At 39.7% G+C, this 24,164-nt stretch overlaps 2 protein-coding genes across 2 annotated transcripts in view; one reads left to right on the top strand and one right to left on the bottom strand.

Annotated features, from left to right (window-relative positions):
- The window catches only part of PLCG2 (phospholipase C gamma 2), a gene marked incomplete at its 5' end in the record, with an annotated part of 54,172 nt that extends 41,679 nt beyond the window's left edge, over window positions 1–12,493 (top strand). The window contains 9 exons of the mRNA XM_080351985.1: window positions 31–188; window positions 2,797–2,899; window positions 3,849–4,058; window positions 4,667–4,812; window positions 5,812–5,926; window positions 7,156–7,323; window positions 7,948–8,036; window positions 11,454–11,638; window positions 12,381–12,493. Of these exons, the coding sequence (XP_080208111.1) occupies window positions 31–188; window positions 2,797–2,899; window positions 3,849–4,058; window positions 4,667–4,812; window positions 5,812–5,926; window positions 7,156–7,323; window positions 7,948–8,036; window positions 11,454–11,638; window positions 12,381–12,423 (1,217 nt within the window). The 3' untranslated portion in view covers window positions 12,424–12,493. The remainder of the gene's footprint in view (window positions 1–30; window positions 189–2,796; window positions 2,900–3,848; window positions 4,059–4,666; window positions 4,813–5,811; window positions 5,927–7,155; window positions 7,324–7,947; window positions 8,037–11,453; window positions 11,639–12,380) is intronic.
- Window positions 12,494–19,230: 6,737 nt separating this feature from the next.
- On the bottom strand, window positions 19,231–22,132 carry SDR42E1 (short chain dehydrogenase/reductase family 42E, member 1). The gene is made up of 2 exons (XM_080351687.1): window positions 22,056–22,132; window positions 19,231–20,752 (listed from the first exon to the last, which is right to left on the bottom strand). Exons 1-2 carry the CDS (start codon window positions 22,121–22,123, stop codon window positions 19,645–19,647), a joined length of 1,176 nt encoding a protein of 391 aa, XP_080207813.1. The 5' UTR covers window positions 22,124–22,132; the 3' UTR covers window positions 19,231–19,644.
- Between the last annotated feature and the right edge of the window lie 2,032 nt (window positions 22,133–24,164).

Here is a 24,164-nt window from a genome sequence, read left to right as displayed (position 1 = left end):
TCAATTTCTTGCTATTGTGTTGCCTAATAGTGAAAATGCCACAAGGGAAACACAACAAGCCTTTTGTCTTCATTCTGGAACCCAAGAATCCAGAAGATCCATCTGTCGAGTTTGCAACGGATAAAGTAGAAGAACTCTTTGAATGGTACCAAAGTATCCGTGAAATAACTTGGAAAACTACAGAAGAGGTATTGATAGATATCTATCCATTGTTTTTTATAATGTACTGCTATAAATTTACAATAGGATTTGTCTTTAGCTGCCATACACTGGTAAACCTTGCTGACACCTGGTTCTCCACTCTTTTCGTATGGCTGTTTTTCTGTTCATTTTACTGATGCTGGGAATCCTCTGTAAATTAGCATTTTATGTAAATTCATGTTAACAGGAGTTTTCAGCAGAGTACTGTCTGTTTTGTACCCTAGTACTGTCTGTTTTGTACCCTGTACCTCAGTGAAGAAGTGTGATTAGTAATACAAAGTGGACACCATTACAATTTTACATCTGGTTGCACTGTTTCTGTCCTAGTGTTAAGCAGAAGAAAGTAAAATTACGGACTGTTCTCTTCAGAGTTGTGAATCCACTAGCGAGTATATGTGAAATCTGAGCTGCCTTTGCCTAAACTCTTCTAAATCCTGTTTGCTAACTCTGCTTCCAGTGAATGCAGTGGCACTGATAGGGAATTGTTTGGCTAATACTTTATTTATTTGTAACTAATAGGCACATTCTGGATTTAGTAGTATTTCCAGATCCCTGCCTAAAGATTAAAGTATTCTGCCTAAGTTTAGGTTTTATGTTCCTCTACGATTACTGCTGCTTAAAGACTTGCTTTTCCTGTTCTGCTGTATTCATTTGCCTCTCTGTCATCTTTTCTAGTATTTAAGAAGTCTTTAACGTGACCAAAAAGGCCTTGCAATGACTATGCTCAAGTATACTCTTTCCTTTGTTGCTTTTATTCACTTTTTGTTAAACGAGTGATATGAGTGATGGAAAAATGTGTTTCAGTATCATGTTGGCTCATGCTGTTTATCTGTCATCTGGAGTGATAATGCTCTGAGGGTCATCATAATCCTATTTATAGCAGGCGAGTTGGTGTCTCAAGCAGGGGACTGCAAATTCAGCAAGGGAAGAAGTGACAGGAGCTGTTCACCTATTGCTGGGGGAGGAGAGATACAGTTCTTATGCCAGGCTTTCATTTGGAAATAAGAATGAGAAAAAGAGAAACATGGCCTAGAAGAAGTGTCTCTAAATTGAATGTTTTTTACGGTACATGAATGGCTCTTCAGGAGCTTGGCAGCTTTTTCTCCCTCTGTGCTCTCAGAGAAGTATTAAACAGTCTGTGTTCAAAGGTGTTTGAAAACTCATTTCTGGCAGTCAGGAGGCTTTTCTCACCGAGTGGCCTCTGGAAAGTTCACATGATAGACTGCTGCATGGGGAGAGGAAAAAAGACGAGGAAAGGCGTTTTTGCCAGTACAGTTAACAGGCTGAATTTTGGGGCAGGAAAAAGCGTAGCGAGTCATCACTATGCCACAAAATTATACAGGTGTTTTATGAGTTTATTTTGGGGCTGTGTCCATTATACACAAAAAGTAAAACTAAGCTTCACGTGTCGTGTCGTCTCTGTTTAATACGGGCACCTGGCATGCTCCTAGGAGTGGTTGTTCATTACTAGCTCTCCTACCTGGTTACCACTAGAGAGTTATGTCTAAAGATGAGCTTGTGGCACCTGCAAGTGGTCCTTTGCTATTTGGAACTCTAGTTACTGTTGAGCAATGTCTGGGAAATGGTGGTGGATCCCTCACTAAGTACAATGAGGTTTGTACAGCTTTTTCCCAAGGTTATTTCCAAGTCTAAAAGCCATATTCTTCTTCACTTCTCTTAGACTTCAATATATAATCTCTGGTTCAGTGAAACTTTCTGGAAACCCATGGTTCCCTACCATGATTTTCATTCCTCTTTAGTTTGTGTTGTTGAGGGAATTCTTTTGGAAAACTTCCTAATAGCTGCTGCTTCATAACCTCTTGTACCAAAACTAATCGCTGTTTAATGTGGGACTCTTCTAACATTTTTTATCCTGTAATTACTTCTATGTCTGAAAATCCTCCAGCCTGAATATCTCCACTCAGGACAAGTCTTTCTGATTTCAGTTGTTCCCAGCCTCTGGTTGCAGAAAGTGTTGCTCAGCTTCCACAGAGCATGTGCGTGTGCAGTTTATTACTGGTAATGACAAGAAGATTGCATGTGATTTTCCATAAATCACGTTATTGGTTTGGTGTGCAAATAGAAGACTACAGGAATGATGCTCATAGGACTTGAATTCAACTCTTGGGAGTTACTAACAAGACTTAAGTCCTGCTTGGGATTGTAAATAAACAGTGAAACAATTCATTACCCTTTGCATTTTTTCTTCATACCTGTGCATTTATATGAGGTATGGAGTTGAGAATGTAACTAAAATTGAGTGGACCCACATTAAAAGGAAAAAAAAAGTTGGCAGGATTCTGAGTGGGGCTGATCAGGGAAACACTGAAATACTTGCTTAAAAAAAAACCAAAACAACACAACAGACCTCTCAAAAAGCCCGCAATGCCAACTAACATCTAAACCCACTTGGTTAGCCTGTCCTCTGAATTGGGTCTTGAAGTACATTACATCTGTGCCAGTGTCTAAGGTTTCAGATAAGAATCTGGGCAACAAAGAATGTTCAACTTCGTCATTTTATTAGATTATACCCTGGAGTTCCTCTACCATAATACTTGGAGTTTCTGTAATCTAAAACTTTGATACATTTTTCAGGAGAACAGGAGGAAATACTGGGAAAAGAATCAATTGATTGCTATTGAATTATCCGACCTGGTAATCTATTGCAAGCCAACAAGCAAAACCAAGGACAATTTAGGTATTTCCTTTACTATTACATCTGAATTTTACCCCTTCTTTTATCTTTATAAATGTTAGTTGACATTTTAGAACTGAAGATATAATCTATCCTTTCTCTACTGGAAAGCAAAGTTCTGACTCACCCATATGGTTTTCAGTGACACTTGAAATTGTGCACTGGAGTACAAAAAAATCGTCACAAATGTCTAAATTTCTCTAGTTAACTAGAGACACTCTCCTGTAGGTGTCTTTCATGGGGAAGCTTGCTAGTTACATGTCAATTGACTTTTTTGAGATGAAAAACTCTGGCTGAACACTCGTGATTTGTTTGTGAAAACCTTCAAGATGGATTTGTTGTGCATTACCTAATTTTACTGAAAGAACCTGTTTGCTATTTAAGTAAGCTCTTGGAATGGTATATGGTTTCATAATATGAGAACTGGGGTCTGTGTAAGTGCAGATGTGGAATCTGACACTGGAACACGTACTACTTATTCCAGTTTTTTGTTACTGCTGCTGGAGAAGCCAGCAAATGTGCCCTTCTTCCTGAAGTTTCTTTGCAAATGTTTCTAATAAGCTGTCACTGTAGTTAAGACATAATAATTATAGTCATTGTTTGAGGCATTGGCTAACCCTGGCTCACTCTTTCTTCTCCCCATTTAAACCCAGGAAAAGATGTCTCATTGAAATATGTTATAGTAGTCAGAAGTGCATTATTAGCAATGATGAGATGAGAACATGACTATAGACTCTTATCTGCCCTGCTGTGAAGCAAGTGGCAGGCAGGCAATTTTAACTTTCAGACTTGTGCTCAACCAATTTGCCACATCTATATGAAAATGGTGCCAATTATTGCATTAAAGGACAAAGCAAAACAAAGTGAAACAAAGTGTTACTAGAAATACAGTGTAAATGTCGACTTCTTTCTTCCTTTAGTAACCGCTCCTTTTCCTCCCTGCCCTGTGTAGAAAATCCTGATTTCAAAGAAATCCGTTCTTTTGTGGAAACCAAGGCAGAAAGCATTGTTAAGCAAAAGCCAGTTGAGTTGTTGAAATACAACCTGAAGGGACTGACACGCGTCTATCCTAAAGGACAGAGGGTCGACTCATCCAACTATGACCCATTTCGCCTCTGGCTTTGTGGCTCCCAGATGGTGGCTCTTAACTTCCAAACACCAGGTAATATTATATTTAAAAAAGGATCTAATCCACCTGCCATTTCACCATAAATGAGCCTCTTTCTGGCCCCTTTGCCATTCTAGTTACTGTTGCTGTCCTGTTTATTTGTACTTCCCAGCAAGAAGGGACGTGTGAGAGCTAAAGTTTGGTTTTGAATGTGTGGATCACCTGATAGATCTGGTCCCCAAAAGTCAGTCTGCAAAAGCCTGGTCTTTAAGCCTAAGTAGCCTCAAAATCTGAAACATTTATTTCACTTTGATCTCTTTGTGATAAGCAAGCAGAGATATTTACAGCAAGTTTCAGGTGGATGAACAGTTGTTCAGCCACGGGGAAGGCTGCACTCAACTTTCTGGTAAGGGCCAGCTAGCTTATGACGCGTTGATAGGGAACTAATTGTGAATGGATGGGTTTATTGGGATTAAAATTAGTGAGAAATAGCCTGTCAAGTTCAGTTACTGAAAGGAACTGAGTCTTCCAACTTACCTTTCCAGTTCTTTCAGATCAAGTGGTGACCAGAAAGAATTGCAGAGAGGAGTCGTCAGTTTAGTGCTTCCTTAGCTGTATTCAAATAGAGATCTTCTGGTTTGACTGTTTAACTCTCTCCCTAGATAAATACATGCAATTGAACCATGCCTTGTTTTCACTGAATGGACGCACTGGCTACGTTCTGCAGCCAGAAAGCATGCGAAATGAAGACTATGACCCAATGCCAAATGACTCGAAGAGGAAATTGCAGATGATTATGACAGTGAGGGTAAATGTCTTTTGTAAATTATGTTTTTTACAAGTCATAAATATCTATAAAACTAAAAATAAAGCTATTATGTTTCAGAGCAAGATCTGACAGATTGTCAAAATAATGTTTTTAAACGTCAGTGTGTTTGAGAATAAAACTAATTCCACTGATTCCTGAAAAGAAATATATGTCTTTATCATGCTGATGAAGCACATGCTATAGGACTGAAAACACAGTCCTGGGATAATTTTATATAATGGCTAATGAAAATTTCAAGTGAAGTAACATGCGTTTCCAATTTCATGACTTCTCAATAGAAGGGTGCTATTGGACATTGGTTAGCAGCAGACTAACCAGTTCAGAGACTTCCAGTGTGGAAGAAAGATATTTATAATGAAATATAGAAACTCAGCAGAAAAAATAATGAGCTGATTCTCCCCCCCTTCACCATATTTAGTACACTGTGACTTAATCAGTATGTCATTCTTATTTTTCATCAAAAGATGGGTTTATCTTTTGAAGATTATACCATGTTGTCTTCTGGTGCCAAACAGGAATTGAACTTGTTTCTGTACAATAAGATATGTCCTTTAAAAACATGTTTTCTGAGAAAGAAGAAACACGTTCACTGCTCTTCACTACAGTTTAGAAAAGAGGTAGACGGGCTGTGAATGTAAAGCAGGAATGTGTTAAAATAGATACATAATAAAGGCTGAGGAAAGATAACAAAATTTATGTGACAGGCCTGGTCTGGAACTGCATACTGTGTGTAATCAATGTCAGCAACAGTATCTTACAATAAAAATTATTGGGTTACCCAAACAATGAAATATTTTATTACTGGTGGCATAGATAGTGTGCTAAATACATGCAAACACATTCAAGAGAGAGAATACATATTTTTACATGTTCTCTGGAGTTGTTTCCCCCCTCTAGTTCTGTAGTCTACCTTCTGTACAGAAGCAATAGTGCCGAATTTCCCTTGGGCGTGGTTATAATGTACAGTTGCTTTTGCAGGTTTTAGGTGCTCGTCATCTCCCTAAACTTGGCAGAAGCATCGCTTGTCCCTTTGTAGAGGTAGAAATTTGTGGGGCTGAATATGATAACAACAAATTTAAGACAACAGTTGTGAGTGAGTATCTGCAGTTTTCTGTGTTGTGGGGATATGGTAATACTTCCAGTGCACTTAAATAAAATGTGTAGAGGATGACCATGAATATATGTTGTCTGTAATTGGCCAGAAACCTATAGAGGGAGGAGTCAATCAACTGTTGCTCTGGACTAATGAGTCAGACAGTGTAATTCTTTTGCTTGCCTCAGGGCCAGTTAATTTGAGAGACTACAATGTATATCAAATTTAGAAAAAAAAATACTCTTACATTTTGTAGAAAAAAATTTCACAATTCTGTTATGTATTTGCCTAAGCATAAGTTCGTGTATTTGCATATTTTAAAAAATTGCAGTTTTGGAAGTGTGTGCCAGTCAGCACCCAAAAGTCTGGTCCAAATGGGAAGTTGCTCCTGTGAGATCCAGACTGTGTTTATTTAAACTTGGGTTCTAAGACTGGCATCCCCTCAGAGGCAGCTTGGGAATATAAGGCTGTAAAGAAGTATAACTTGCAATGCAATAGAGGGTTGATCAAAGTTCTGGATAAGAGGCGTGTGTTTGGTGTGTGTGTGTGTGTTTGTGTGTGCATGAGCTTCCTTTAAGTGCATCGAAATGGGGCAATATCTCAGCCCTTAGTATTTCACCATCTAATATTTCTGGATGCAGCAGTGCTCCTCAGGTAGACAAGGGGCTTTGCTTCTAGTTATCCAAACCAGAGGAAAATAAACACAGAATTAGGAGCAGAATGTGCATTGTAGCTCTTCAGTACTTCAGGGAAGAGGATTATGATTTTAACTTCTTGTGGGAAGTGATCAAGACTTGAGAAAGCCAACTTCCTGGCTCTGTCACACATACCTAATTATTTGGTGTTTCATAAATTACTGTAAGAAATGGGCCATTGCACATTAGTCTTCCCAGTGCTTTTCACAGTTCTACTCTGATACGGAGTATAAGGCTCATGAATATGAACAATGAATTAGATTCTTTTACAAGTACATGTCCAAGGACGTTTTATATGTTTAAATTCAAACAACAGCTTTTCTTCGTGGATTTTCATCCCTGCCAAGTTTCTTCCTATCTCCCCCCCCCAAATAAACATATACGAACCTTCTGAAGCAAGGTTACAACAGGAGGCAGGTGGTAAATAGGATTTTTGGGCTTTGTTATATCCAGAAAATATCCTGGGATACATACCCATATGTGAATGAAGTGAAATTATTGCTTCATAATGCAAATGTTTACTTTTGGTTACAGATGACAATGGCCTTAATCCAGTTTGGGCACCCTGTCCGGAACAAGTGAAATTTGAAATTTATGATCCAAATTTAGCGTTTCTGCGCTTTGTTGTTTATGAGGAGGATATGTTCAGTGATCCCAATTTCTTAGCACACGCCACTTTTCCCATCAAAGGAATCAAATCAGGTAAGATCAGTGGGTATAATAAGGGGCTAAATCAGAAAGATGCTGTTCAGCATTGTTGTATTGTGACTTGCTCTCAGTCGAAGTTACAAGGTGCCAAAGGACAAGTGCTCTTTTGATCTGAGTTCCTTTAATCCATTGTTTATGATGATACTGGGTGTGTCATTTGTAAGTATTTAAAATAATCCTGCCACCCTCTTGAAATTCCATTTTTAAAATTGAGATAGGAAAGCATTATGTAGAATAATTTGCACTGTCTTTATCACATACTCAATTTCAGCAACAGAGTTATGTGCTCTGAGTAAAATCTGAGAAGATTCTTTTTCTCTTTTGGGGTCAGGGCATTTGTTTTGTTAATTACCTTAGCTGTGGATGTCGAGTAAGTTTTCTGCTTTTCTCTGCTTCTGGCTGTAGTTTCCAAGAGCACGTGAAATGGTGTATTTCTCAGTTTTGCCATTCTTGCCTTTCGCTTCCCTGTATTTGTCACAGCAAAGCCTGCTCTGCGCAGCAGAGCAATTGAGCTGTGAAGGATCCGTTAGTCCTCGGGACTGTAAGCACCATTTTTGTGACTGCTGATAACCCTTTGCTTTGACTCTAATTGTCCTTCGTATGTGTCCCCTGCTCCAGGTTTTAGATCAGTTCCTCTCAAGAACGGCTACAGTGAAGATATAGAGCTGGCCTCTCTTCTGATTCACTGTGAAATGCAACAAGTGCTGGTGAGAACCACGGAGGTTTTTTGTGCACTTAGTGTCTGTGTTATCAGTTCTTTGTGGAAAAAAGCAAATGAGGATTTAGTTTTCTGTTCTGTGCACATCTTCTGTAGGTACTGGGGAAGGACAAGAACGCAAATAGTTACTCTCCCTCTGGGTGGACAGCTTACACAGTTGTTAAAAGACATAAAGCACTAACAAAGTCTCATTACCTCCACTAGTTTTTGCTGTAACGGCATGGTCGTTGGCTTCCCTTCTCAGCTGACTGATGCCATGCAAAGTTAATCCAGCTTTGACTTTGTAGAACAGTCTTTTTTTAAAGGTCCTGCATAAAAAGAAATCACTTTAGGAAGAGGAGATAGTAATTTTTCCCAGTATTTCATTAAAATAAGCAACCCATCAGGTGGAGGACATATTCCTACAGAAGTGCTAATCTGCGTCTTTTAAGCCTCTCAAAACCACCTAATTGAAGTAGTAGTATTTTTAAACATACAAGGTAAAAAATAATGATGCATCCTTGCTCATGAAGCCAGGCATTGAAGCGGCTGATCTGTGAACAGCATTTGTTGGTGTTCCAAAGGCGTTGCTGTATGTATGTTGACTTGAAGCAGGATTATTCCCAGGCTCTATCTCAATAATATTTAATGTTATTTAAGCACACTGCTCCAGAGGCCATGTGATGAAAGTTTAAAGATGCTTCTGGGAAGTGAATATTTCAGGGTGCTTTCCAGTATCTTTCAGATTCAGAGGAGAAAAAAAAAAGCCCAACTTCTTATTTGTAGTCTTTTACAACCATTCAGGCTTCTGCTGCAGTTCACACCAGTGTACATTATTTTTCCAGATTAAAACATGAACTTCTGCTAACTGTAATCATTATGTCTCTGGGGGGTTTTGTGCTTGCAGTGCCATACACTGAAATGAAAATTACTGAATTCAGTCACATTCTTCCTCCCAAAGAGGCGGCAACCTTTTTCAAACATCCTTTGTCAGTATTTTTACAAGGCCACCACATAACACGCAGTGTGAAATGACCATGTGCAGTGACAGTGTTTGGCAGCTGTGGTAGGTTCTTTCCAGTGGGTCGCAAAGAGCCATGAGAGCAGGAGAGGGCCGGAAGCTGAAACCAAAAGTCTGTGTCTCTGTGTGTGAACAAAAGAGACCTACATCCTTTGAAGACAACGTTTAAAATGTTCTTATTTCATGGACACGAGTCTGATAGAGTAGGCCTGATAAACTACTATTTTTTGGCTTGCTGCCTTTGAGAAAACTGGGAGAGACTCACCGTTGCCTAATAGGTTGAGCATGGACATCACTTGTAGACGCGTTGCGAATTCCTCCTGCTGTGGTTTCTCTTCAGAAATTCAGATCATTATTTGCCTGGGGCAGGAGTAGCTCTTAACGTGTTGTTCATAGCAGCGGGATGTCTCCCAGTCTGTCAGCACCGAGTCCTTTGGCAGCAGCACATTTCACACTCTTCAGGCCCCTTCTGCTTGTTAAGCCAAATGAAGATGCAGCATGGCTGTGTGTTTTTACGTTTGATGTCTCTAGGTGGTAACGCAGTGGCAGGAGAACTTTCAAAACTCTCCCCTTTTGTTTGGCAGTCTGCAACACACTGGGACTTGCCGTAGTTAATCAACTTCTAGAGCTTTTGCCAGATCATTCAAGAAGCATCAGAAAAGATCAAGGCTGTCTCCATCTGTTCTTCTGCCCCTCTTTTTTAAATGATGACCCTCCATAAAATGATATAATTTAATAACAAGCCTGTTTATATACAGAGCCCATCTGCATACTCCTGGAAATGAAATACAAAATTATAAAGGGGAATTACAGATGGCTGTGGATTTTCTCAGGAATAGAGATGCAAGAGTATTGTACACATAAGCATGCACATTTGTGAATTATTATGGAGGGCCTTATGGATTTTCTGTGGAAGTTAACCAGTTTTCTTGATATTGTGGAAATCGTACTATACTGAGGTTGTTGTTACATTTAGGAGCGTGTCTTATTTGCTTGAAAATTGATTTACCTGCTGCAGAAAGTGTGTATATCTCTTCAGCATTTTCTGATTACAGTCAGCCTCAACAGTATATATGTTTTTAACATAAAGATTGAAATGGACATTCTTAAATGGGGCTTTAAAATCTAGCTTTGTGGATATATTTATTTACAAGAACAAATAATAGTACATATGCATCTCAATGATTACATCTGCAAATTGGTCATTGGCAATCAGCTTTTCCCTTTGTGATTTTGGAATGCAAAGTTTCATTCACCTTTAAAAAAAACATAAATAAAATAAAAACAAATACCTTTTTAAATCTTAATCAGTAGCATAGCACCGAGGTTGTTTGAGTTGCTTCAGCCCATACCTGGGAGCTGCAGGAATGTGTTTCAGGAGGAAAAAGGTTTAGGAAAGGATCTTGTTGCTCTAACTGAAGGTCCTTGGGTATGTTGCTAAGCTGTCAATTTTCCTTGATCTGGACTGAGTGCAAAAAGAGGCATTCTTATTAGTATGCTGCCTCTGAAAATGTTTAGATTTATTACATTTATTGATTGCATGTCATTTCATGGAGGATGAGTATCTTGGTTTGCTGCTGATGTGAAAATTAAGACTTCGGTCCTGCCGGTACTATTCCCCACTAGTAACTCAATGAAGGAAGCGGGTTTTGCATTCAAAGTTTTGAAGTATTAAAATAATTTGAAGTCATAAAGGGAATCAGTATGATTATTTCATGCTTGTGGAGTTTTTTTGAGACTTTCCACTGTGGGCCACATGCAACAACAGAAACGCAGACTGCTGCAAATTATTTTTCAAATATTTAGTCCTGCTGCAAGAATTGAATTTCCATAGGTCCACAGAAATACAGGATCTGTCCTTCTTTCTTGGCCATCTGAGTACTTGCTACTATTAGGGGTCCTATTTACTAGTCAGTATTTCCATCGTTAGTCTCCATCTCAATAGGGAAGCACCAGGAGTGGTAGGATGTAGCAGAATACACAAATATGATGGAACAGTCAAAAATTAAACTTTTTTAAAAGTATTTTTTAAACTGTTAGAGTCTGATATCCCACTATAATACACCATTTGCTGTCCTTTCCTCAACAGACTGTCATGCTTTATTACAGAAAAATATTCCAATAGAAGTTTTTAGATATACATATTTCATTACTTGCACTGTAATGTCCGTGATGCCCCCGTTAGAGGGTATGGCTGTTTGTACTGTGGGGGTTTTTTAGTGCTTTCTTAGTTAGTTTGTCTCTGTAAACATTCAAAAAATGTCTTGTAAAACTAATTTTATAAAACATTCTATATAAAGCCAATGGAATGTATTTAGGAAAACAAAATATTCTCCCTATGTTGATTCGATGTCATTTTTGGTGCTTGTCTTACAAGTTACATTGATTTCCAATATTCTTTTGAAGGAAAGTGAAGAAGAGCTTTATTCCTCATGTCGGCAACTTCGGAAGCGCCAAGAGGAGCTTAATAACCAGCTGTTCCTTTATGACACCCATGTGAATTTAAGAAATCCTAACAGAGATGCTATATTAAAAGAATTCAGTGTGAATGAGCGCAAACTACAGATATGTCAGGAGACATGCAACCGCAGGTGGGTTGATAATCATTCTCCTTTCCCAGGCAGCTCTATTTAGACATGATTTCTGGTGAGGAAACCTCAGCTTTATCAAAATGAGCACCCGCAGAGTGGCAAGGGTATGTCTGAAGCAAGGAAGGGCTGTGAGCCACTAGAGGCCAGCAGATGCTGTGAAATCTCTGCTCAGTGCCATCTCGCTTTCAGTGATCACAGTGAAACACGTAATTCTGTGAGTTTATGTTTCTCTCTTCTCCCACTTTCCGGGAGGAAAGCCTGGGGGTATATACAGACAAATAAACCGCTTCACTCCTTCTACACCAGTGAAGTTATGTCCCTGGAAATATCTTTAGCATATTAGATATGGGAGAAGACGCTTCCAGATACAGACACCACAAAAGATAAGACCAGTAACAGCCTAGAATTGTCTGATAAGTGTCAGTACATTATCCAAAGCTGAGGGGAAGGATCCTTCTCCTTTGCTGCCACTGTTGGGCTCGGTGTGAGGGAGACAGAGGCTTCGTGTACCAGGAGGAATTCTTGAGGGGATCTCAAGATGGGATGGGGGGAAGACTTTTCTATGTGTGCTGAACAGCTGCATGAATCACTGGTTTACTCCCATTTATTGAAGAAAAAAAATGCAATGCTTGTTACCGATGCATTACTTGCCATTTGTATCTAAGTAATTTGAACTTGGTAGACTGTTTTCCTCTGAGAAATTCCCACTAGACTTGATGCTTTCCTTTTCTTTTCCCTTAAGATTAAAGGAGAAGAAAGTCAGTAACAGCAAATTCTACTCTTAAAGAAATCATTCTTTGATGCATGCTCTACTGTGCAATTCAGGAAGAGATACTAATTTATCCTGGTCGTCCTACTCAATGACGGTCTCATCAGACTGAATGACTGGAAGAAGAGGAGGAGGAGGAAAGATGGGTTTCTTTTATAATTTCTTGTTATAGGAAAAACTGTTTTAATTCCTAATAATTTATATTCTGTACAAAGCATACCGTCTGTGCAGGCCACACCTTCTACGTATTCAAGATTTTTAAAATCTGAGGGCATGTTGTTGGATAGACCTCACTTCTCATTATCAATACCTGAACAACAAGTGTAAGTCATCTACTATATTTGTGTACGCAGGCTATAGATAAGACATTCACAACAATTTGCATGCATGGAATCACACCACTTTAATAACCTGGCTCCTTAAGATTAACTGGTAGTGAGTTTTTAATTTATTAAATGTTGTAAAAGCACTTTTACACCAGCATTGTCATGTCATATATGTTACAGTGCCCAAGGCAGCAGATTGTACTTTTGATACTGTATAATATATTTTACTGTATTGTCTCCTTTTTTCTTACATTTTTGAGAACTAGATAATATGTTAATTTTGTTGAAACCAAATATCTTCTGCAACTGTAGTTGTGTTTTTCCTGTTGAACTCTCTGTGGAGGTTCAAGAAAAGAACGATATATGAATCTGTATTCATTGCCCTTGTGAACCTGTGTTCACAACCTCAAGGCACCACAAGGAAGAGTTTTAAGATTACACAGTAGGAAATATCGGTTTGTTTGTGGAAAGGAAAGGTATTTGAAATTCTGAAAATCATTTACTTTGGTGTGGTGTCATTTTGCAATTCCTTTCAGCTGCTAACTTTCTTACAAATGAGTTTTTAAATGAACTGTCCATTTTAAATCTTGCAATCCTACTTAGACGATAGCGTCAAATGATAGTGCTTTGTAAATATAGACTGTTTTCCCAAAATGTATCTAATGCAAGAATGATAGTATGCACAAACATAGAGGTACATCTTTCTTACGGCTTTAATCAAATGAACACGGATGAGAAAACTTGTTAGATTAGCAAGTGTGTTCTCCTGCCAGAGCAGAACCAAAGTCCTTCCATGGCACATTTAACACCAGTTGTCATCATTTGTACATGTGTTGGTTCTTTGTGCTACCACCATTGTTACTATCACATTCCTTTACCTCTACACGGGTGGAGTTTTGCTGTCTGTGTGCTTCACTTTAACCTCCAAATGCGTGCAGAGGAGTTCAGTTTTTCTGTCTAAGTGACTGCCTGAGGCATAAAATGCTGCCTACATAGTGTTATGTTTCTGATCACGGAAAACGTGCATGGATTTGGGATTCACGGCCCGATGAAGCTGCCTCAGCAGTTTTCAGTTTTTCTTGCTCCCCACGCAATGACTTTTGTTGTTTCAAGAGGCACTTAATTGATGCCATTGTGCGTTCACAGATGATGGTTTGAGGAACCCCCTCGAGGCTTTAGTTATTCCGTAAAGACACTCTTGTCTCAAAGATGAAAGTGCTATAATCGTGTGTCCCATGATGGGGTGACTTCTGTAAATTTTTTATGATAAAGAAATTAATTACTAATCACTCAACTGAAAAAGAGAACAAAGTTAAAGGCAATTTTCTGCTTTTCTTCCTCCTGGCTGAAATCTTTTCACTAGCCAGTTGTGTTCAAGGATTAGATGGGTACAAACTACCCTCCAACAAAGAAAAATCACATCAACCGTGGATTTGGGAGGTGGAGCTATAACCTAGACTGCTGTATAAAGCTGGGCTTATCTGCAGTATCCAGGTGTAACTGGATGATCCAGTTGCTGTTCCTCAAGGGGGGACCTTTGATGTGCATGCATTTTGTAGCATGTTCCAGGATGTTGTTAGTTTGTCGTATGATCTGTCCTTGTGCTGTGTATTTCATTCAGCAACCTCCATGATTCCCATCTGACGTTGTGAGAACACTGTGGTGTCAGTGTTGAAAAGACAAGGTGGCCCAAAGCCTTGTCTGGAAGGTTCTGAGGTTGTTGCTACAGGTGGGACAGGATTTATAGGCAGCTGACTACCAGCTTGGTTTGAATTAATCACAAAAAACAGGAATCTACAAGATGCTGTGGCCTCGGGAGACCAAACCCTAGAGCTCGAGGCTGTTGCTATGGCGGGTTGATTTTTGTTTTGTTTTTCTTAAGCTCAGTTCCAGAGCAGACGTAACCAAACTTTCCATTTTTCCTGGCTTCTTTGATTGGTATCTATATTCCCGACACAGAACAGCCATTGCATGATGAACACAGGAGTTCCTTGTGCACATTTTTTAGTCCTTTGAAAAGTCCCGTGCATATTTCCCACACATACGTGGTGTCAAAAGTTACAAGAGGCACTCCTCCGTATTTATAAAGATCATTTTACAGTAAGACCATTTCTCACCAGAGTATAATGTTACACTGTATTCAGAAGGAATATACTGCATTGGCTGTTTTGTTGACATGTAAGTGATGTGCAAGGCCACATATTAACTCTTCTCCTGTTTCTTGCATTCTCTCTTCTAACTCCAAAATCCCACTTCTCAATTCTTTTCCAGGGCACACCCTGTAGCAACTTTTTCACAGTTGCAACTGTTTTAATATGAAAGTAGGTTTGAATGTGTGTGCTGATTGTATAATCTAGGAGGAAAAACATTTATAAATTTTTTGAAGTCAACAATATCTGTTAAATTGTTATATTCTTATGGAAACTGTTTTAAATTCTCAAAATAACTTATTTTTAATAAATAATTTTTGATATCTCAGCAGTGGTGTGAATGATGCCAGATGCTTCGTTTTAGCATTGCTCATGGAATTGCAAGAATTTTGTGGATCATTTGCGGTAGTATGAGTGAGTTCTTACAGAAAAATGGTCTGCTGGTGTGTGATGGTGTGTTTTGCGGGGGGTTGGAGGAAGGGCATCTGTGTTTTTTCAAGATGAACTGACTTATTGATCATTTCCATAGACGTGGTTATTGCTGCACTTCATCTGGCTGCAGACAAGCAGGGCAGAAGGAAAAAGTCAAAGATCATGTTTAACCTGCAAACCCTAACTGACCTTTTTCAGTGACAGGCAGATATAAGCTTCAGCCCTAGTGAACATCACATTTAGATCAACTCAAACAGTGAAGCCTGAACAAGGCAAAGATGGGTTTGTAGGAGTCTGGAAGCACAGTAATCGTGATGTTCACCATAAAATTGCATCAGCACATTCTGCCTGTAAGGTTGCATGGGCAGAACTGCTGCTGGGTGAACGATGCTGTCTTCATATTGTCATCTTTTTCATTGTTGGGAGTCTTGGGAACAAAATTTTTCCCAGTCTTTTGATGAAAATGACGTGTATTGAGCAGGACTTGATATGCGCAGCGTTGCTCTTCCAGGTCATTACATGAGCCAAACGGTCTTTGTCACCTTTTAATTTGTGAATATTGGTATGCACAAGTTCTGAAGTAAAAAAAAATTGCTTCACTCAGGTGTTTTGTTGCCTGTGTTCTCACTTTTTTTCCACCCTAATGCATCTGTAAGTTTCTCTGTTGCAAACATTTTTTCAGTTTTGCAGCTCTCAAACGGAACTTCTAGATGGTGAGATGGCATTGCCTGTGCACCAGAGGTTATCTTTGAATTGTCCAGACTAGTTGTAAAAGACTGAATGCGGTGTGGAAGCTGAAGTACAGTTGGCGAATTCTGCACTAGTCATGTGTCAGCGTTGCCAAGTGCAGTACAACTAGTTGACTTTGTTCCAGACTGAAATTCAGTTTATATCATTAGAAACAGGAGATAAATGTAATGCAAATTAACCTTCAGAATCAGTTTGGAGCCAAATTTATCTTCTGATCCATAACGGTATTTATAAACATGCACAGCTATTAGTTTTCAAAGAATTTAATCATGAGCTTGACTAGAATAACACAGGAGTAGCTCCCTTAACACTTGTGCACTACCAAATTGCAATTTAATTCCCAGATCTTTTACAATCTGTGTAAATTATCAGTGTTCAGGATGCTTTTCCGTGAAGAACACATCATAAATCATTGAATACACCACTATTTTGTTGAAAGTATGTGGAAATTAGTAATAAATAGAAATGAAGGAAAGTTTTGATTGAGTCTCTTAGGAGAAGGAACTATAAAAATCTGGTCTATTTTCTGGGTAGTTTAAACTTCTAAACCAAATATATTTATATTTAAATATAAGTTGTTTGTGTATATCTGGCAGATTTTTACCTTGACTACCTTGCCCAACGATTCTTTAAGTAGTTACTTAAAACATCAGCGTCATTCTTTATAGTGAGGCACCTATCAGTTGTCAAATAATTTTGAGGACTAGGAAAAACTGAAGCTGTGCTATATTTTCAGATCTGCTTTTTCAGTTTTTAGATACATTTCTGGTAATTCACTTTCAGGAAAACAGGTGATAGATTGAAATTTGGAAATAGACACAACACTTCCATTAATTACCTTAATTTACTCAGCTACTCTTGCAAGAGTATGAAAATGAGAAGCAGGAACGAGAGAATTCTCATTGTAAAATAGCTAAAATGGAGCGGCTGTGACTGGCTTTATACATAGGTGATTTTCAAACCATTTTAAAGTATCTCCTTAAGCCACTGTTTTCGTTTTGGAAAAAGTCTCCTTCACCTCTTCTGCAGCCAGGACTTGGCTTTTTTTTCCCAGATGGAGCTGAATGATGGGGAATCAATGAATTCAGCGAGAGGCTGTTGATGTGGTCGGGGCGGCCGGTGCCAAACCGCTGCCTGGTTCTCCTCACAAGTACCTGATTTAGGAGCCTGTGCTCAAGGAGGAGTCAGGAGCTCTCAAGACAAAATAATCCCTCCTGTTCTGTTGTCAGCCAAAAGTTCTGTCCTTGACTCCAGGCAAATGAAAAGGTTCATGTGTTGAGCTCAGCTTCTGCAGAAGTTTTGGTATTCATGGGCTTTTTGTCTTCTCAGGATCTTCTGGTTTTTTGTACCTAAAAACCTATGCAAGGCTTTAACCTCAGCCAGTCTTAACAACGTGGGTTAGGCTTCATCAGTTTAGGACACTTTGAGAGATTTTTTTTCCACCAGCCCCACCATTGAGATAATGATGATGGCAGTAGCTGAGTTTTGCTAATAAAAGTATCACAAATAGCCGAAGAAATTCCTCTGGGGCACAGGAATTATGTGCCATATCTGAAATAAAAAGATTTTTTTACAAGACTTAGCATAAAACACCAATGTTATGGTTCTGTGCAATGGGTTTGTGCAATCTCTTGTACGTTTTGGTTTTGTCTATTGCTTCTGCTGGCATTAGAAGTTCTTAATCTGTTTCTGATAACATCATGTCAAAACCAGAGAACCCAAAGGGGAAAATAACCAAGTGGTTTTGACTTGAAAAACAGGGCCTGTTGGAAACAGAACAGCAGTCCGGCGCTTTCATGAGGTCATGTCTGTCTTTCTTCTGTTTTATTAAAAAGTTTATTCTTTCTGCAGACTATGGTGATGTGTATTGATGAGTTCTGGAACGTGGCCTTTGTGCCGTCAGCGCTCTGTTGGAGGCACGTAAGCTCTTTATGAAGGAGCGCAGCACTGCTGCTACACAAACACCGCTGCCCCAGGCCCCCTCGGTTTTATTCCTATTATAGGGCAGGGTGAAAAGAAAGAAGTTGAGTGTTCTCTTGAGCTGTCCCTCAAGCTAAGTATTAAATTTAGTTTCTTTCATGGTGTACACACTGGTAGGGTAATGAAGGAGGAGAAAATTCAGATTTCAAGCAAAACAAAACATCAATAGCAAGTTGGTTTTTTTCTAAAGGTGAACTTCCCAGGAAAATAATTCAACATTCAAAAAATAGTGCTGTCTTCAGTCAGCATTAACTACAAAAATCTCCACTGTCTAAACACGGGTGGCAGTGGACTTGGAGCTTGGTTCCTCCATGTAGGCAGTTTTGTTTTCTGAGAATCCTTCAGCAATGCAGTGCAGCTACTGCCGCTTTCTTCCGCTTCACTTCCCCGTTCGAACCCCAGTAGGATGTAACAGAACTGAGGTAACTGGAACTTACACAAAATTAAGATCACTGTAGTTTCAGCTATTAAAATGGAAAGAGTAAAGTTTAAAGAGAACCTTGGACTTCTAGGAGTGTCCTTTTATCAGAAAGTACTGAAACTGTAATGCTGATGGGTTGAGGGAAAGAACTTTGTGATTTAACATTTTTATGTGAATTTTCTCAGTATCTCTTCCTATATTAAACTGACAGAGATGAGGGAGATGCTGGAGACAACAGTAGCGACCTGTACTTAACAAGGTCTTATTTTCTGTTCTTAAAACTCCACAAAATTATGAGTTTCATTGGATCAAGTGTTTATCATCCTACTACAAAGGTAAAGTTCTATTCAAATGGTGTCAGGTTACAGAAATATTATTAAAGACTAAAAACGTTTTATAAACAGTGGAACATGAATGTAATCACTTACCAAATGTCTTTGATGGATTATTTGTTTAACCATTCAATAATGCTGGGAAGAATCATAGGTCTTCTTTATGAATGCACTTTAGCTGGCTCATTCATTTTAAACAGGCATATTTTACTGTTAGGAAAATCTACAAATCTGTGCTGCTTCAAGCACTTTGCTGTAACTTAGATTAACCATTGTGCGTTTTCCAGAAATGCCATTAGATATCACAGTTAACTCAGAAAAGCATACCAGAATGTATTCATTAAAAAAAGAATTTATTTATTGTCTAGCAGTTTATCAGTTAATCATGGTTAGTCATATATACATCCAAACTGGAAGGCGAATTTGGTTTTGGAATGCGATCAAAGAATAAGTTTATTCTCCTCTGGATCATGTAGCACAAGCTCTTTAGGAATAAAGGGCAGGGACTGAGAGTATAATCCCATCAGGGGGAAGAAGGGCCAGTCTAAAGATATTTGTTCCATTGACTGTAGTGTGGTGTTGTACCTAAGAATAAAATGCTGTTTGCAGTAACACTGAACTTCATCTTGTTCATGATCTGATCAAATGTACTTTGAAGAAGAACTATGTATAAAAATGACACCTTTTTACTCAGCAGTTTTGTTCCTCGGGGACTGTTACTTACCCGAATGACACAAATGTGTATTTTCTTGTTTTTCTTTTTTTAAATTATTTTTTTAAATTACCTCAAGACAGTACTGAGAGAACATAAGTAAATTCTCTCCTCCATAGTCAGCGTTTCACCTTTCAGGCTGAAAATGTAACTGCAGATGGAAACCATGAGACTATCACAGCAATCAGCAGCAGGATCAATCCTCCATCCCTCACAAGATGCACAGCCGTGTATTTTCTTGGCTTTGGTCCACATCCCTGAGATCTAAACCACTCAACCACTTCATTCAGGCTGTACTGCTGAGGCTCATAGCCCAGCTCTTTTCTGGCCTTCTCCATGCTAAAATAATGTGTGACGCCAGTTTTGTAAACCTCCGTGCGAGTGAGGAGAGGCTGAAAATTATAAATGTGACCTACAAGAAAATGAACTACTTCAGTAAGGAATGCAAAAAAATAGACAAGGGAGAGAGGGAGACGACAGGTTGGGAACTTGTAACCCAAACCTTCTACTAACGGTCGGAAAAATTCAAAGTTATTTACAGGCCTGCCATCTGAAATAAAATAGGCTTGGCCCGCAGCTATGTGCTTTTTGTTGGCTTTGAGGGCCTCAGAGGCAAGGATATGAGCCTGAACTAGATTGTCTACATGTACAAATTCTACTAAACTAAGAGGATCTCCGTATACAAATTTAAACAGTCCCCTTTCAATGTAACTCACTATTCTTGGAAGATGCCTTTGTTCCCCAGGCCCATAGATACCTGCTGGCCGGAGAGCACAAGTCCTTAACACCCCTTTCCCATTTCCAAGCTCAGCACCATTTGCCTCCAGCACCTTCATTTCAGCTAAAGATTTGGTCCGGGAGTAGTGATCTGGATGAAGGTGAAGAGGTAGGTAAGGCAGAGATTCGTCCCCATTTTCTATAATCTGGCCTCCAAATATCACGTTATATGTACTTGTATAAACCAGACCCGACACTCCTGTGCTCATACAGGCTTGGATGACATTTTCCGTTCCTTTCACATTAACATCTTCGATGAGTTTTCGGTTCAGCTGCTCCCTCCCAGACATTCCATAGGAAGCGATATGGAATACGCAGATTACATCTCTGAGAGCCCCTTCCACTTCAGACAGGCAACAGACATCCCCTTGCATGAACTTTATTCCCTCTGGCACGGTTTGACGTGGCTTCACGACATCAAAGAGAATCACATCAACTCCCTTTTGGTATAGGGCACAACCTAAACTGAAACATGATAGAAACCATATGTTAGTAGACATAGCGTAACAATGCATGAAACACTTCACCTGGAGGTAAGAAAAGACTATTAACTATTTTAATATTGGCTTTTTTTTTTTTCTGATGGGAGTTTTTAAAATATTTACCCATCTACTATGGAGAAGATTCAACTGTGATACTTTAGATACTGAGCTAATTTCTCAGGCTTCATCAATACTTTGGAAAAAAAAAAGGGGCAGGGGGGTGGAGAGGTAGAACTGTGATAAAGGAAAAATCAGAAGACAAATAACTGAAGTGCTTTCAGCAGCCTTTATCTGCTTCTGTCCCCTATAGATCAGCAATAGCAAACCTTTCACATGTAAACCTGTAGCCAAATATTTTTAGAAAAATAATAAATCAGTCTTATTGGTTTTATCTTATTGATTTTGTGCCATCCCAGCTCTGCCAGGACAACAGCCTGGTCTTCACTGCTGTGCTTGAAATTTATGGAGAAGAGGAATGAGCAAGATGCTTCTAAGCTGGTATGAACACTTTGCCACATGTCTACATTTTATTCCAAGTCAAAGGTATAAATACAGGTATTCATACAACGTATAAATCTGATATTGCTCCCCCTCTTTCCTTCAACTGTTGTATTTCTATAATGCCAAAAGGGGGAGACAATGGAAAAAAACAAGCAGAATTCAGATAGATATGTTCTGAGATTTTTTTGTCCCTGCTTGAAATTTACTTTTGGGTCAAGACTGCAATCTCTCTCACTCTGAAGCTTCTCTGAAAGACAGTCCAGGGCTCAAAACAGGTTTTTTTTCTTTACATGGTTTAGCCTGCAGAGCCATATACAGTTAGGGGAAAAGGATTTCGCTGAAATAGGTACCTTATTAACAACTCTAACCCTAAAACATCAATATCCATAAAAATAAATACATTCTTAAGAGCAGCTGGAGTATTTAATCTATATGGCCAAGTATGTGTGTAATTATGTGCTGGCTGTGGCCTCCTGTCAATAGAAAGATCTGTGTACAAGTGTGGACTTGCACTAAATCCCCATTACGAAAGTGACCAGACAGGTAAATGTCTGCAAATCAGCTGATGTGGACATTTGGAAACACAACAATTTGTTTGCTTAAAACAGTGGCAAACAGAATAACATGTTTGTTTAAAACTGCGACCCAAGATGACTCAGAGACGGGAGGGAACTGGATCAGGTACCTCAGGCCCGGTTTTCCCTTTTCCAGACTGATTTTGTTGCCTCACCAGCAACAATCCATTACATTTATTCTTGTACGTGATAACTATTTAATGCACTAACCGGAAGCCAAAATAGCCGCCTCCTCCGGTGATGAGGACTCTTTCCTTGGCAGCGTTTTCTCGTTTCATCCTCTTTCCTTTGGCACTACTGAAGGAAATTGTCCTATAAAACACATTGTAAAAATGCGCATTAAAACCAATCTGTGTTTTAACATCGCTACATGTTCAGTTATTCACATATCTATTTCATGTTTTAATTGAAGCCCTTCATTTCACCATCTGCTGGGCAAGGCTGAACCACCTCCTGCCCTGGTATTCCTCAAAGGAGAGCTTACAGTCGTGTTAGGCAGATCTGTGGCTGTCGTTATGAGAATTTAGGAAAGTCTCCACCTTCCCTCCCCGGGCCTTGTGCTGCGGTTGTTCCGTGTTCAGCGACTGCGGGCGGGACAGCCCGGCGGGATCGGGCCCCTCAGCGCGGCCCGGCCCCTCAGCAGGGACCCGCGGGAGCGCAGGGCCGCGCTGAGGAGCCCCCGCGCCGGGAAAGGGGCCCGGGGAGCGGCGGGGCCCGGCCCTACCTGCTCCGGAGCGCCGCTGTGCCGGCCGCGGGGCTCCCCGGGAAATGGAGTTCCGCGGGGGCGGGCGGCAAGATGGCGGCGGGGTCATGTGGGCGGGAAGGCGGTCGGTACGGGTTGAGTTTCGTCCCGGTGAGCGTCAGTTCGCCGCGTTGTGTCAGCCTGTGTGTCCGGACGATGCTCCTTTTCCCTTTCCCTTAGAATCATAGAATCATTTTGGTTGGCAGAGACCCTCTGAATCATCGAGTCCAACCATAACCCAACTCCAGCACTAAATCACGTCCCTAAGAACCTCGTCTAAACGCCCTTTAAACCCCTCCAGGGATGGTGACTCCACATCCCTGGGCAGCCTGTTCCAATGTCTGACAGCCTTTCTGTGAATAAATTTTTCCTAATACCCAATCTAAACCTCCCCTGACACAATTTGGGGCCATTTCCTCGTGTCCTATCACTTGTACTGTCCCTTCCCGAGCAACACTCGACCAGATCTTGGCTCTCAGCATAATGCACTTTAAAACAGGGAATCTCCCAAGAAATGAGTAATAGGATGAGACGAAATGGCCTCAAGTTGCACCGGGGGAGTTTTAGATTGGATATTAGGAAACAATTCTTCCCAGAAAGGGCTGTCGGGCATTGGAACAGGCTGCCCAGGGCAGTGGTGGAGTCACCATCCCTGGAGGGGTTGAACAAATATATATAATGGAATGTTTGTGCTGCGATTGATTATTGTTTTTTAAATAAACAAAAAACAACCAAACCCAAAAAACAACACAAACATATAAACCCAATCTCCACTCTCAATTTTCACACTAAAGAACCAGGCATTTCAGAGCCTGTAGCGTAATTGTGTATATCCCAGCAGAATCAGACTGCGTTACAGTCACTTGAAGAGATCACGTTGATACGTGGAATTGCATGGTAGGGCAAGGTGTGTCAGGATAGAACCACTTGCAGTGTAAACAGAGTGTTACCTGCCACAACCTGTGTTGAAATGCACCTGAAATGAACTTCAAAGAAATCCTTCAATCAGCATCTAAACAGAGCTAAATAAGCAGCGGTAGTGACCAATGCAAGTTAGAAAGAATGAGGAATGAAATAATTAATTATCCTTTCATAGTATGTTAGTTCATCTGGTTCCCTTTGCAATTTAAAATACTTAGCTAGTAAGATTATTTTTGTCATCAAAATACAAAACATGCCAACAGTACTTGGTGATATTTCACCTGGGGAATTTCACCTTGGTCTACTGGTTTTGTATTAATTTGATTGATTTCTGTGTTACTTGATTAATTTTTGGTATTACTTAATTGTCCTTTTTTTCATTGAACAATGGGGCAGGGAGAAGAGAACAAGACTTTAACTAGGTCAGAACTAACCACATTAATGGTCTTACTAAAACTTAAAAACAATTGGTTAAAATAGTACCAAAAAAATGAAAATGGATAAAAATGCTAGTCTGAGTTTTATTCTTGGCTCTGACAGAGGTTTCCTGAGTGACCTTCAGAAAATCGATTTCTGGTCTGCAACAAAGGTGACATTGCCCTTCTTCACTGCCTGAGGTTGCGCTGGTGCTTCTTTCATTCCTGTTGACGAAGCTC

Source organism: Nesoenas mayeri (assembly GCF_963082525.1).
Source record: "Nesoenas mayeri genome assembly, chromosome: 12".
In the NCBI taxonomy this organism is placed as follows: domain Eukaryota; kingdom Metazoa; phylum Chordata; class Aves; order Columbiformes; family Columbidae; genus Nesoenas; species Nesoenas mayeri.
This window is presented reverse-complemented; position numbering and strand designations above follow the sequence as displayed.